Source organism: Salmo salar, chromosome ssa12 (assembly GCF_905237065.1).
Source record: "Salmo salar chromosome ssa12, Ssal_v3.1, whole genome shotgun sequence".
Taxonomy (NCBI): Eukaryota; Metazoa; Chordata; class Actinopteri; order Salmoniformes; family Salmonidae; genus Salmo; species Salmo salar.
Genome location: NC_059453.1, coordinates 72391507 through 72406304, shown reverse-complemented (window position 1 = coordinate 72406304; position 14798 = coordinate 72391507). Strand labels below are relative to the sequence as shown.

The following is a 14798-nucleotide window of genomic DNA, read 5'->3' as shown; positions in this document are numbered from 1 at the left end:
ATTGAACTCTTTGGCCTGAATGCGAAGCGTCGCGTCTGGAGGAAACCTGGTACCATCCCTACGGTGAAGCATGGTGGCAGCATCATGCTGTGGGGATGTTTTTCGGTGGCAGGGACTGGGTGACTAGTCAGGATCGAGGGAAAGATGAACGGAGCAAAGTAGAGAGAGAGCCTTGATGAAAACCTGCTCCAGAGCGCTCAGGACCTCAGACTGAGGTTCACCTTCCAACAGGACAACAACCAAGACAACGCAGGTGTGGCTTCAGGACAAGTCTCTGAATGTTCTTGAGTGGCCCAGCCAGAGCCCGTACTCAAACATCTCTAGAGAGACTTGCTGTACAGTGATGCTCCCCATCCAACCTGACAGAGCTTGAGAGGGTCTACAGAGAAGAATGGGAGAAACTCCCCAAATATAGGTGCGCCAAGCATGTAGCGTCATTTCCAAAGGCTGTAATCACTGCTAACGGTGCTTCAAAGTACTGAGTAAAGGGCCTGAATACTTAAGTAAAATGTGATTTCAGTGTTTTATTTTTAATACATAAAAATAAAAAAAAATCAATGGGGTATTGTGTGTGTGTGTATTGATGAGGGGAAAAATCTATTTAAATCAATTTTAGAATAAGGCTGTAACGTAACAAAATGTGGAGAAGGTCAAGGGGTCTGAATACTTTCCAAAGGCACTGTATACAGTTGAAGTCGGAAGTTTACATATACTTAGGTTGGAGTCATTAAAACTTGTTTTTCAACCACTCCACAAATTTCTTGTTAACAAACTATAGTTTTGGCAAGTCGGTTAGAACATCTACTTTATGCATGACACAAGTAATTTTTACAACAATTGTTTACAGACAGATTATTTCACTATATCACAATTCCAGTGGGTCAGACGTTTACGTTGACTGTGCCTTTAAACAGCTTTGAAAATTCCAGAAAATGATGTCATGGCTTTAGAAGCTTCTGATAGGCTAATTGACATAATTTTAGTCAATTGCAGGTGAACCTGTGGATGTATTTCAAGGCCTACCATCAAACAGTGCCTCTTTGCTTGACACCATGGGAAAATCAAAAGAAATCAGCCAAGACCTCAGAAAAAACATTGTCTTGGCTGATTTCTTTTGATTTTCCCATGATGTCAAGCAAAGAGGCACTGTTTGATGGTAGGCCTTGAAATACATCCACAGGTTCACTTCCAATTGACTAAAATTATGTCAATTAGCCTATCAGAAGCTTCTAAAGCCATGACATCATTTTCTGGAATATTCCAAGCTGTTTAAGGCACAGTCAACTTAGTGTATGTAAACGTCTGACCCACTGGAATTGTGATACAGTGAATTATAAGTGAAATAATCTGTCTAAACCATTGTTGGAAAAATTACTTGTGTCGTGCACACAGTAGATGTTCTAACTGACTTACCAAAACTATAGTTTGTTAACAAGAAATGTGTGCAGTGGTTGAAAAATGAGTTTTAATGATTCCAACCTAAGTGTATGTAAACTTCCGACTTCATCTGTATATTTAATAAATTTGCAAAAATATCTAAAGAAGTATTTTCACTTTGTCATTATGGGGTATTGTGTGTAGATTGAGTGGTAAAAAAACACTTGAATCCATTTTAGAATAAGTCTAACGTAACAAAATGTAGAAAAAGTCAAGGGGTCTGAATCCTTTCCCGAATGCACTGCTAATCTTTTGCCCTGCCCATTCAATTGCACACACACAATCCATTTCTACATTGTCTCATTACTTTAAAATCCTTCTTTAACCCATCTCCTCCCCTTCATCTACACTGATAAAAGCAGATTTAACAAGTGACATCAATAAGGGATTATAGCTTTCATCTGGATTCACCTGGCCAGTCTCATGTTTTGTTAACTTAGTATACACATCACATAAAGTTGTCTAGATAAAAACACCATACACAGAAGAATATAGAGCATACATACAAAACCACACTCACATTACATCAGTCTAGATTTGTGTAAAGCTTTTTTGATGGTGGACATGCTAGCTAGCTGTTGTGTGAATAAGTCCAGCTTGTTCTAGAGCAATGGTCCAAAGAACTGCAGACTGCCTTGGAAGGCCATGTTTTCTGATGGTTGTGCCAGCAGGTGCAGGTCCCATTGGTCATAAGCTTTGGCTGCTGCTCTGGTGCACCCCCGGAGGATGGGTGAAGACTCCCACCTGAACTGGTCTGACATGTATTCAGGCAGTTTGTGCTGTGTCGCCTTGAAAACCATCACTAGGGTGTTACAATGGATCCTGTCCGTTGGTAGTTTGATTCCAGATTTTTGCAGAAAAACCTGTCTTTATGTGTTCCCTCCGTGAATTCCCAGTCATGATATGAGCAGCCCTGTTGATGATACCCTGTAGCTGGTTAAGACCCCTCTTATTGCACTGATGTAGGGTGGGAAGCCATACCGTGGCACAGTTGTCCAGGTGAGTTATCATGGTGGTAGTAGATTGTCAGGAGGATGCCCTTGGAGACGAAGTCCCTTTACCTTTTTAGAGCGCCAAGCCCAGAAAGCCATTTCCCTGTGACCATGCCAGCATGTTCATTCCAGTGTAGGTGTGGGTCCAACTTCTTCCCCAGGTACTTTAAGCAGTTTACTTGCTTGTAAGTTTTTTGTCTGTCTGTTATTGTGATAGATTTGGCTGTGTCTCAGCTTTTGTGGGATGCCAAACAGCATTTCCTTGGTCTTATGAGGGTGTAGGGAGAGCTTGTTATCAGCGAACTAAGACGCTTCCCTGTTGATGTCGTTTAACACTGCATCCTCACACTTCCTGGTGTATTTGCTGAGTAGTATAGGATTGTCTCATCTGCAATTATGTATGCAGCATTTCTCCAGCACTGATGAAAAGTCATTTATGTAAATGCAGAACAGCAGGGATCCAAGCACATTCCCTTGTGGGACTCCATTCACCACACTGGGCTAATTGTACCTGGGCTAATTGTACCTGGGCTAATTGTGTGCTCTGCAGTTTGTACTGACTCCTCCCCATAAGTATGATGTGAATCACTTGATTGCAGTGCTGTCAAAGCCTAGTTTCGCAGGCTTCCTCTGGAGTGTGGGGTGGTGTAGTGTCAAAAGCTTTCTCCAGATCCAAGAAGAGTGCTGCTGTGACCTGGCTGTTACAAGCCGACTTGATGTCCTCCACAACCTTTTGCACTGCTGTAGATGTGCATCTTCCTAAAGCAACGTTGATAGGCTGTAAATAGTCCGTTGAGTGAGAAATAGTTGGCCACCTGTGTCTGCACCAGCCTTTACAACACTTTGGAGACAGCACAAAGAATTGATACTGGACGGTAGTTGGCCACATCCGATCTATCCCGACTTGGTGTTATATAAGCCGTTTTCTATGGACATGGGATTTCCCCAGTTGAGATTAACAGGTTGATGATATGAGTCAGGTGACTCGCTATCACTGTGGCAGAGTCCTTTAGAAGCCTGTAATGTTGTTAATGTTATTAAGCATGGATGAAGTGGTGATTAATGTCTAAAATGTAACTGTTCTTGTGGATTTTCTAATAGACCTTTCACAACTTGAAGAAATGCCTTTGCATTGATTTTGTTATGTTTAAGTCACTCAATTAGCATAAGAACACACCATAAGCTATGGCAAAATGTGTAGAATTGCAGGAAATTTGCTTTCAAACAGCAACATTTTGTCCCTGCGGCCAAGAGGGCGTCCTCTAAAACTTTTGGTCGGAGGCTGCACCATCGAAGATGATATGACTCACAGACTAGCACTCTGTAGACAATACTTCCATTATGACTGGACATTAGATCAAAATCATAATGTTTTAATCATAAAAAGCCACTAGATCCTAACTTTAAATGGCCGGATCAAATGAATTAAGACTCAAAGTTGATATTCACAAAGTTCATACAAATCAAGCAAGGCACGTTTGTTAGTTGATCCAATTTGGCAGAACACTTCCACTGGCTGGGATCAAAGGTGTTCACAGGGACAAGAGGTTTCTGAAGTGAGAAAAATGCTCTTGATCCATTTCTGTTTTTTTTTTAATTAGATACGCAGTGACTTGACATAGGCTTACTGAATGTCATTCATACAATCATGATACATGCATATCCCCAAATAAAATAGGAATAACGATAAACGCATACTGGATCAAATTCATTACACTGTAACGTTACTACAGTTGCTAACGTTGCTACCAGCAAATATGTCTGTGGCGTCACTACCGTGTCAATATGGGTATACCGGTGTGGCACCGGTTGCCATCTATTACCAGGTTTAACTACGGCCTAGCTAGCTAGCTAAGGTAGCTAGCTAAACAACGACAGTTAGCATCCCTTTTATGGATACCGGGGAGAAGGCCCAACTTAGTTAGCTAGGTTACTACTGTACCCAGCTAGTTTACATTCACTCATACGAGGTAGCAATAATATAGTTTTAGGATGATTAACTAGTTGCGTTTTGATGGCTACAAAATCTAGTCCACCCAAACCCTCTCACAAAATACTGCCTGACCCGAATAAAATAGTTCGCCAATATGTTAGCCGGATTAGCTAGTTATGAGTTTACAGTTGCTAATATGAAAGTGGCTGACTAGTTAGCTAGCTACCGGTAAACCGAACAAAGCCGGTGCAGTGGCCTTCTAGAGTTAGCTAACTAGCTACGCCAACTCGTGAAATTGTGTCTAGTTGGCCCGCTTTTCTGATCCCCACATGCACAACAGTTACAATGTATTGGCAAACAAAATTAATTATCTGCAGTTTAGCGATGTTGACTAGTTAGCCATTTTGGCAGATTATCAATAAACAACTATAGTAATTTGTAAGCTAACTAACTAGCAAGCTAACGTCTCCTCCCTATTCTTCAAAACATCCGTCATTGACCCGCACCCAACCGCTCACCAATACGTTACCTAAATGTTTCTCCCCCGAATACCTGACCAAGAGATGGCAGGGGTATTCTTGTCAATGAAGGATACTGAGGAGGCGGCAAGGTGCTCAGTTGAGGAGCGCCTGGGGCTCCCGACGGTAAAGACACCGAGGTCAGGGTAGCCCGCAGTTGGCTCGACGGAGACGGGCCAGTTCCAGGTCCACTTACTGCGACAGTGGCGGGTTTTGGGACTATTTTCGCCGGCAAACTCATTGCAAAAAAATAAACAAAGGAAAACAATACACTAATAAATACTGATACAAAATATATCTAGCTTTCATAAATATAGCAAGCGTAGAATATGATTGAAACAGGCCGCAAATCCTTTAGCCGACACTAGGGCTAGCTAGCTATTATAGCAACTCAGAATAGCTTTTTTTCATGGAAAGTCGCTGTTCGGGTCTGTGGTGCTATTCATGGGGACGGTGGGAGGTTTGCCTCCCTTGCCCGCCCGGGACCTCTGCAGATCCGTTTCAGTTCTTACGAACACTATCGCCGGCGTCTTTTCTCCTTCGATAATTTAACATTTGTTTTCAACGACTGATTTTTCTATAATCATTTTTCCACGGAGATGGGAGACTTCGTCAACATGGCGTTCCGGCCGCTTCCAGTCCGGTAGGACAGATGATTCGGCTATTCTCGTCCAATTACGGGTATGTACGTCTTAACTACAGCTATCGAAAATGACGCTTCATTTGTTGCATTCATGTGGCCAATTATCTATACTGACTGGCACATAGGCCTACATTCATGTATATTGAGTACTGCATTATTGTTGTTCTAAATAACTAGGCTTTATGATATTTTTTTAAAGAATGCATGTTATTTATTATTTTAACTGTAGTGGCTGTCTTGAAGTGTGTGTGTAAAATAAACTGTCTCCTGCTATATGTATGGGGTCATTCTCAAGAACCACTCACTCAATATATAAAATGTAATCAGGTTCAAGTACAGTCATCTGAACACATAATGATTGACCGATGGTGTATTTACTGGCAGAAGTGAAGTTTGTATTAGATCGTACTGTACTCGGTACTGTATTGTTTGTGTGCAGCGACATCTAGCGTTGATAACCACTATTAATTTACTTTTATTGTTTGGGAATACAACGGAGGTTCATCATTACGTTAAAGGTGTCGTCATGATGCCTCAGATGGGCCATCGAAATAGATGGGTCATACAAAAGAATGGTGACAACATTTCTATGAGATAAGAACAGTTAGTAACGTCACAGAGAAGTCATGTCATATATGACCAGATACAAAACGGTAAAATAAAAATGTTACGTGACTTGCTCAATGGTTAATATACTGAACAAAAATATAAACGCAACATGCAACAATTTAAAAGATTTTACGGAGTAACAGTTCATAGCAGGAAATCAGTCAAGTGAAATAAATAAATTAAGCCGTAATTTATGGATTTGACATGACTGGGCAGGGGCACCGCCATGGGTGGGCCAGGGAGGGCAAAGGCTCATCCACTTAGGAACCAGGCCCACCCAACCAATCAGAATGAGTTTTTCCCCACAAAAGGGCTTTATTACAGACATAAATACCCCACTCCCCTCAGACAATCCCACAGGTGAAGAAGCTGGATGTGGAGGTCCTGGGCTGGCATGGTTACACGTGATCTGCGGTTGTTGGATGGACTGCCAAATTCTCTAAAATGACATTGGAGGCAGCTTATGATAGAGAAATGAACATCCAATTCTCTGGCAACAGCTCTGTTGGACATTCCTGCAGTCAGCATGCTCCCTCAAAACTTGGCATCTGTGGCATCTGTGTGGCCACATTTTAGAGTGGCCTTTCATTGTCCCCAGCACAAGGTGCACCTGTGTAATGATCATGCCGTTTAATCACCGTCTTGATATGCCTCAAAGTCAGGTGGATGGATTATCTTGGCAAAGGAGAATTGCTAACTAACAGGGATGTAAACAAATTTATGCACAACATTTGAGGGAAAAGCTTTTTGTGCATATGGAATATTTCTGGGATCTTTTAATTCAGCTTGTAAAAAAAAAAAATGGGACCAACACTTTACATGCTGCATTTATATTTTTGTTCAGTACTTGCCCAGTTAAATAATGGTTAAACAGTACATCCTTGAGTTTCAGAATTCTCTGATTTAATATTTGTTTAAATATGTCTCTTATATCAGGCATTTAGCGATTATGTGAGGGTCACTTCCTTACAACACCACTACTGCATAAACTGGAGACATTAACCCAAATCAGTGTTAGGTTTTGTTGATGCAGAAACAAGCTAGGCCTACACATAGGGCTTATTGACCGGCTCAATCATGTGCAATAATAAAATATGGCTTTTACAATCCACTTGTTATGACAGTAACTTGTATTATACTGTAGATGTGATTGACCGTTTCCTCTGGATTATATCTCAATCCAAATCCAGGAATTGCAACTCGTCATTTTCTTTTGCAGTCTAGAAATATACAATAACTGAAGACAACACAAAGGTGGATTGATATAACTGACAAACAAATAAATATCACTATAACGCATATGACAACTTCATAAAATCTTATTGAGAGAAGTTCCCATTAGTTTTCCCCTTTTTATAACCGTTCCTTTGGTTTCCAGTGTTAAAATTGTCCCTCCATTAAGTGAACACGAAGGCACATTTTCAGAGTTCCATTGGGGAAAGAGAGGCCGATTTCTATAACAAATTTTCTTTATGAAGATAGTTGGGTCTGGCTCAACTTCCAGCTTCAGTCCTCATAAGGACACTGAGAAGTGTAGTGGGTAAGACAGCTGGATTTTCAGTGCTATCGAGACCAGTACTCTACTTCCTTAGAGACTTTACCTCTGCATCTATTTATGCTCCATGTCCCCAGTGTCCATTTTGCCACCTGCCAGACCAACCAATGTGTAGCTAGGCATCACCAAAGCTCACACTTGTGTTTAGGGTTCATGGGGGCATCTGCCTTGCAGCCAAAGTGCTCGGAGAAGTCATGGGAATTGGAGATGGTGCCAATAACTCGAAATCTTGACGGACTGTGTGGATCTGTGATGATGCCCTCATGCGAGCTTTCCGGAGTTCGAACTGAGCACCATACCTACACATAGCAGGAAGCACAGACACATATTATTAAGGACTTTAGAGTGAATAATCCTTCATTTACATTATCAATGTAATAGGACATTCAAATTAATACATAATGTTGAAGGCAGGCATGTTAGAGAATGCATTACTAAATTTGCCACAGACATGGAGATACTGTAAGTGGCACAAACCTGGGCGAATCCAACAAAAAATAACTGATGATTAGTCATCCCCAGGGCGGGCAGAGTGGCCTCCTCTCCATTCTTTGCAATCCAGTTCACATAAGCCTTCAAAGCAGACAAGGATCATGTTACAGGCAGCATGCATTTTCTCTCTATGGCAAGAGGATGTTTGAAACAATTTTTTTGTTTTTATCTTTCTTGCCCTCAAACCTTCCAAATACGGCATCCCACATTGATGATTCTGAAATGTCTGCACATTTACTGTATGTGTGCTTGTAAGTTGAATTGTCAAGTTTACTTTCCCCTTAGCCCACCCTAACACCTCCCTATCATACAAACCTTGTAGGCAGCCTTCAGGCCACCATTGTCAGCTATGTTCTCTCCCAAGGTGTGTTTTCCATTGAGGGCTTCCTTGTTGATGCTGTAGTTACTGTACTGCTCCACCATACACTGGGTCTGCTTCTTAAAGGCCTCCACAGACGAGTTCTTCCACCAGGAGCGGAGGTTCCCATCCTTGTCGTACTCCCTCCCTTTAACATAAAGCAAAATATGCTTCAGAACGGGAGACCTAATTTGAAATCATAAGTATCCCAACAATCAAACATATGGCACATTACAACTTACAGAAATTACAGCCTATAATAATTTGTTCTTTTTTGGGGGGTGGTGTATGAGTGCGGACACAGTCCCCCACTACCACAAATTATGAAGTAGAGATTCCCACATCTGGGGAATTTGAGGGATCAGCTCGTCCAGAGTGCAATGGCCGAACCTCGCCCTGGGTGAACCTCCTTCGTGATCAAGGTGTCTCCCCTGCCAGGTACTGTAAGTGTACAGCCTAGCTATATTTCTAAAAAGAGTCTTTTAATTTGTACCAAACTTCTTTATTCACATCATTTTATTCTGAGTCTCCCATATAAAGTAACAAGAGTTAAGACGCTACAACTTATATGAAAATACAAAGTCTTACCTTGGTCATCAAAAGCATGTGTCAACTCATGTCCCATAACTACACCAATCCCCCCAAAGTTCAGGGCCCTGGAAATTTATTCAACAGTTTAACAAAATCCTTTCAAGTAAATAAAAGCATTTTATAACAAAGCAATTACATTCTGGGCTATGTAAAGACACTCAAGGAGACACCACACACACATACTGTATACAATTCACGCAAGTACGGCGTATTTTTGCCTGAGATGGGGCGGTATTAAGGAACTGAATAGGCTGAAAAGGGAAGAGGGACCTACTTTGGCCATGAGCGGCTATAAAAAGGAGCTTGAAGGATTCCTGCAGGGAGCACCATCTCATTCTTGGTAGGATTATAGTATGCATTCACTGTAGGAGGGGTCATGCTCCACCTGTGTATGCAAGACAAAGTATAAGTCTGAGAGGAGGGTGGTAACCAGTCGTTGACTCTCACCTATCCCCTATCGCCTTAGCTAGGCTGTTGACTAGAGATCAGTGTGAAAGCATTAGAACCCTAAGCTGCTCTCTTACACTATGTAGTAAGAGAAAAATATCAGTTCGGCTGAGGGAAATTGGTTGCCAGGGAACGTTTCTGGGTGCACTATTCTACAGAGTCAGCAGAATGGGAATTTGTAACTGTCAGAGAATTTGACCTCTTTGGAGAGGCGAGCACTCACTGATCTCTGTTTGGGGTTTTCCTTAGCTGGTCCGCAGTCACTCTGGCAGAGAAGTTATAGTACTGCATGACATTTTGAAAATACAGGTCAGACACCACCTCAAACTGAGAGAGAGGGGAATCAGGTTAGAAGGCGAAAGAGGTTTACACACAAGCAATGCAAACAGGAGATACTGTAAGATTGGCAACTCTCCCCAGAACCAGGGTGTCTTACAGTAAGACAACATCAATGAGTTGGGTCTTTTAAATCAACATATGATAAGACATGGACTTCATAATATAGAAGTATGCATATTCAATGTAATGACATATTTACCTACATCATTGAACACTTTGTCAAGCTCCTTGGGGTCCATTATGAATTTTGGATATCCAACCATGTTGTAAATGGCTTCAGCCTATAACAGAGCAGATGAGGTGAATTGAGACAGATGCTTACACCAGATGGCATTACAGAGTTCTGTTTCACAAACTGATGATAAAGCAATAAGGACTATGTTTTCTGTGTCCTGTCTGGCAATCTCTTATGGAATACAATGGAAATCCTATCGCTGCTACATACCTTATGTTAGTTATAAGGCAAGAAACTTTTCCAGAGTTGCTAATCTGTGTAATGACAAGTCCCTCACCCCAGCCGTGGAAAACTTTCTACAAGTTAGTCAAAGCAACCCATCTCTCCCACCTTCTCTTTGGCTGCCTTTTTGGTCCCCTGATCCATCCAGTCCACATACTTCAGGCTGTCCTCAAATGCCCATTTGATCTCAGAGACCATATCTTCTGCCTGATAGAAATATAGGGAAAAGGAAAGGCTTGTCGAAATCTCACCCAGGGGCAGTTCACAGTGTAGGTAGGTGTGTAGGCGATACCTTGAAACACTTACAATGGCCTTGCTGTCCTCAGCAAAAGTGGCTTTGACAAAGAGGGCCCCGAGAGCAAAGCCGAGGGCACTGTCTGTGTCGCTGACGCACAGCTTCCAGCGTGGGGTGCAGCTCTGAAACATCACACCAAGCACATGAGAACTATGACACCAACCCACCTACACACAAGATCACTGCACCACCTACACACAAGAGTAATGACACCACCTACACACAAGATAGCACTGTCTCTCAGACTTGAAAACACTGCATGATACTAACGCAGTATCAACCCAGTCTAACTGTATTAGCTTTTAAAATGCTCCTCAAGCATGGAATAAGTAGTAAAGTGTTGGTTTTTCTTTTGAAGTAAACAATCTTTCCTTGGAATCCATAACTTTGCGGCTATGCCTTGGAGGTGAAGCCAGGCCTTTATCAGAGTGTAGGGAGACAGCACGTTCCCCTCTAAAAGGGCTGACTGTTGTTTTTGTGAGACTCTCCGAGATTAGCAACAACAGGACAGCCCTCTTGCCCAACTTCCCCTCAATTACAGGGAATATTAGAATCAAACTGAGACTGCAGACAGAGTAAGGGGGAAAGGGAGAGATCAACAGAGTGGAAACGGGTGAGAGAACAAGAGATATGAGTAGAGACAGGGAAAACAATGACACAGTGAGTGAGGAGTAGAAAGGGAGGGGTGCTAAAAGTATAGTTTAGAGGGTCCCAGGAATTGTGCACACACACACACACTCCCCAGGACGAGAATGCTCTTGGTATGATCTGACAGTGTGACTCCAGCGCAAAGCAAGGAGAACAGGATGTTTCTCAGATAAGGGTTTGGATAGTTGGAACACCCACAACACAGCAGATAGCAGAAGCTTTTAGCAGAAGGCAGCAAGGCTATGTGCCTAATGATGACAGTGACTCAGCTGAAGTATTTCTTATCAGCTCCTTGTTTAATTAAAGGGACACTTGGGATTTTGGCAGAGACCCTTTATCTATTTCTCCAGAATCAGATTAACTCATGGATACCATTTTTTATGTCTGCGTGCAGTTTGAAGGAAGTTGCTGACTAGTGCTAGCGCAATTGCTAACTAACGTTGCTTGTAGATAGACTTTGTCATTGCACTATGGGTAACACTAGTTGGCATTGGCTCACAAAATGACCTCCAACTTCATTCATACTGGACGAAGAGACATAAAATGGTCATCCATGAGTTCATCGGACTCTGGAGCAGTAGATAAAGGGCCTCTGCCAAAATCACAAAGTGTCCCTTTAAGTTTGCCCCTAACAAGTGCACATCTCATTAAGTGTTATCTATGCCAATTTCTGTTTGCAGTTTACTTTATAGCCACACATTTGTTTTATTTATCTGTGCTATAAGCAAGTATCGCTTTACCTCTTGACTGAGGCAGCAGGAAAAGCTGGTCCCCCTTGAGTACCCTTATCTGTAGGTCTGTTGACAATTTCCCTGCCAGCTTACAGCCCTGACCTTTTCTCCATCTCTCTCTCACCTTCTTGGTTCCATACATGACTTCAAAGAAGCGCTGCTCAGCATCCTGGAACTTCTTGTCCAGGATGGACACCATCTTCCTCACCACCTTCATGATCATGTAGTTGTTCAGGACACTGCTCAGGTAGGAGTAGATTAATTCATTACACCATATTAACATTTCAGGAAAGGAAGCAAAAGGTTATATTCTATATGTAGTTTGCATAACGTTTTATAATATCCCCTGTGCTGCTCATATAATATCCCTATCCAATCGATATGAAATCACCCCAATGGTTACCTTCATTACAAAGCGTTGTCCATCAGCATTTAAATATGAATGAGTGGAAGGCAGGGATTGGAAGTGATTCTAACCTCTTGTTAGTGCTTGCAATGAGGTCAGAGACCTTCTGGAGGTAGTCCTTGGCGTACACCACCACAGGCTCCGAGTCATTTAGAAGAACAGGAGCAAACACGTCTGTGAGGTAAGGCATCCAGTCCACCGCAGGAGCCAAAGTCTACAGACAAACAGAGAAACAATGATACTGTCAACATCTACTCGTGCACAGATATATATATATATATATATATATATATTTTTTTTTTAAATCAGCAGGTATGAACAGAAAGTAGGAAGAAAGACCTTGGAGAAGGCACTGTTAAACCAAAAATGCAATCTATGCAAAATACACTTGTTGATTGAGACAGCCAGTGGTGGAAAAAGTACCCAATTGTCATACTTGAGTAAAAGTAAACATACCTTAATAGAAAATGACTCAAGTAAAAGTGAAAGTCACCCAGTAAAATACTACTTGAGTAAAAGTATTTGGTTTTAAATATACATAAGTAAGTATCAAAAGTAAATGTAATTGCAAAAAGATACTTAAGTATCAAAAGTAAAACGCTAAATCATTTCAAATTGCTTATATTAAGCAAACCAGATGGCACAATTTTCTTGTTTTTTTTAATTTCTTTAAGGATAGCCTGGGTTAACACTACAACACAGACATAATTAACAAATGAAGCACGTGTGTTTAGTGAGTCCGCCAGATCAAAGGCAGTGGGATGACCAGGGATGTATTCTTGATAAGTGAGTGAATTGCACCATTTTCCTGTCCTGCTAAGCATTCAAAATGTAACAAGTCATTTTGGGTGTCAGGGAAAATGTATGGAATAAAAAGTACATTATTTTACGTAGGAATGTAGTGAAGTAAAAGTTGTCAAAAATATAAACAGTAAAGTACAGATACACAAAATGACTTAAGTAAAAAATACTTTAAAGTACTACTTAAGTACTTTACACCACTGGAGACAGCTCAATCTGGAAGTCATCTACTGTATGTTTGTATCTGGTGATACTGCAGGTGGACATGGTGTTGATGTTTGGATCATCTGAAGCAGCAGAGAGATGCAAGTCGTTCTGGGACTGACCGCCAGATCCTTTGCCTGGATCTTATGGTAAATTAGCTCCTCGTCCCTCCTCTCCTCCTGGGGTACGGTGATGTTGGCCAGGGTGGTCTCAAAGTCCACAATTTCCTGCATCAGCGATCTGGACGTCTCCTGTGAGCCCCCCAACAGGACCCCTAACTCCACCAGGAAGTCTAGGTATGCATTCAGATACTTCCCAAGACCATGTAGGCAGCACAGAGGGAGAGATGTTGGTTAAATTCAATTAAAAACACAATCCAGGACTAGGAAAATACTGACTATTATAAGCAGAGCATTATCCCTTGAGCTATACATTCTTTCTCTATTATTTCTTCATTTTCTGTCCAAGTGCCATACTGTAGGGTTTGTACTGTCCCTTTGGTTGTTTTCTATTCCTACTAACCAGGTTTCCATCCAGCCTTTTTATGCGAGTAAAGTACATGTTGGATAATGGAAACAGCAAATTTGTCGACCCCAAAAAAAAAAACTGGGATCTTTTTGTGTCTAAAATTATTTGTGAAAAATGGTGGTAGAAACGCCTTTTATGTTCCAATATTGATATAATAACTAACTATCATATCGAAGTAAACGTTGAGTCACGCAATGATATGTTGTGTGGTTCTTCCACTACGACTCGGAAAAGCATGCCGTTTATTAGGCTACAGATGAAATAAGTAATGATGAAGGTGGTGAAAGTGCATGGTGATGAGCTTGATGCTCTTTTCCCAAAATTATTGAGGGTCTTATTCTAGTGACAGGATGATCGATTCTTGGCTGCTGTTTGACAAATAAATATTCTCGCTCTTTTGTCCATAATTTTCTCATCATGTAGGCACCTCAAACTGAACTATGGCCCTCGAAGCCAGATCCACTGAGTTTTTTCATTTTGACCCTCTGATAAGGGACTGATTTAGACCTGGGACCCCAGATGGTGCAATTCATTATCAAGTAGAACAGATAACCAGCAGGCTCCAGAACTCGTAGGGTAAGAGTTGAATGCCCCTGATTTAGGCTATACTCGCACTGTATCTGCAAACTGTTGGCTAGAATGCAAGTGCCAAGACATTTGCTATATAACATTTTTAGTGACAAAAAACAATCAGTAAAGTTGAAAATACGATAGAACCCCATTTAACTTGTATTTTTTTGTTCGGTACATGGAATTTAACCGCAAAAGTTATTTTTATGTGCACTCGCTCATTGCGCACAGCCTTTTATCAGCA

General features: G+C 41.5%; 2 protein-coding genes, 1 long non-coding RNA gene and 1 other non-coding gene across 33 annotated transcripts in view; 1 reads left to right on the top strand and 3 right to left on the bottom strand.

The window, feature by feature from the left end:
* Nucleotides 1-5528, bottom strand: part of LOC106565887 (eukaryotic translation initiation factor 4 gamma 3) — a 58990-nt gene extending 53462 nt beyond the window's left edge. For 22 of the 25 annotated variants that reach the window (XM_014133525.2, XM_014133527.2, XM_014133531.2 and 19 more), the window contains exon 1: nucleotides 4958-5527. In XM_014133525.2, the coding sequence (XP_013989000.2) occupies nucleotides 4958-5121 (164 nt within the window). In that variant the 5' untranslated portion in view covers nucleotides 5122-5527. Of the gene's footprint in view, nucleotides 1-4957 lie in introns of all 25 variants that reach the window. The other 3 variants (XM_014133528.2, XM_014133530.2, XM_045691732.1) reach the window with 1 other exon arrangement.
* Nucleotides 5337-13752, top strand: LOC123725558 (uncharacterized). Of its 2 annotated transcripts, none has more exons than XR_006758074.1 (3): nucleotides 5337-5561; nucleotides 12198-12292; nucleotides 13512-13752. It is a non-coding gene; the product is annotated as an uncharacterized lncRNA (long non-coding RNA). The 2 variants fall into 2 exon arrangements; XR_006758075.1 differs by lacking the exon at nucleotides 5337-5561 and adding an exon at nucleotides 8683-8975.
* Nucleotides 5983-14798, bottom strand: part of LOC106565889 (endothelin-converting enzyme 1) — a 50553-nt gene continuing 41737 nt past the window's right edge. For 4 of the 5 annotated variants that reach the window (XM_014133544.2, XM_045691740.1, XM_014133543.2 and 1 more), the window contains exons 8-19: nucleotides 13579-13767; nucleotides 12523-12665; nucleotides 12170-12284; nucleotides 10678-10788; nucleotides 10480-10578; nucleotides 10118-10195; nucleotides 9799-9902; nucleotides 9403-9513; nucleotides 9126-9193; nucleotides 8495-8685; nucleotides 8165-8260; nucleotides 5983-7986 (exon numbers count right to left, since the gene is read on the bottom strand). In XM_014133544.2, coding sequence (XP_013989019.1) covers nucleotides 7810-7986; nucleotides 8165-8260; nucleotides 8495-8685; nucleotides 9126-9193; nucleotides 9403-9513; nucleotides 9799-9902; nucleotides 10118-10195; nucleotides 10480-10578; nucleotides 10678-10788; nucleotides 12170-12284; nucleotides 12523-12665; nucleotides 13579-13767 — 1482 coding nt within the window. In that variant the 3' untranslated portion in view covers nucleotides 5983-7809. The remainder of the gene's footprint in view (nucleotides 7987-8164; nucleotides 8261-8494; nucleotides 8686-9125; nucleotides 9194-9402; nucleotides 9514-9798; nucleotides 9903-10117; nucleotides 10196-10479; nucleotides 10579-10677; nucleotides 10789-12169; nucleotides 12285-12522; nucleotides 12666-13578; nucleotides 13768-14798) is intronic. The other variant, XM_045691741.1, reaches the window with a different exon arrangement.
* LOC123725703 (U1 spliceosomal RNA) lies at nucleotides 8813-8984 on the bottom strand. Its single transcript, XR_006758219.1, has one exon. It is a non-coding gene; the product is annotated as a U1 spliceosomal RNA (small nuclear RNA).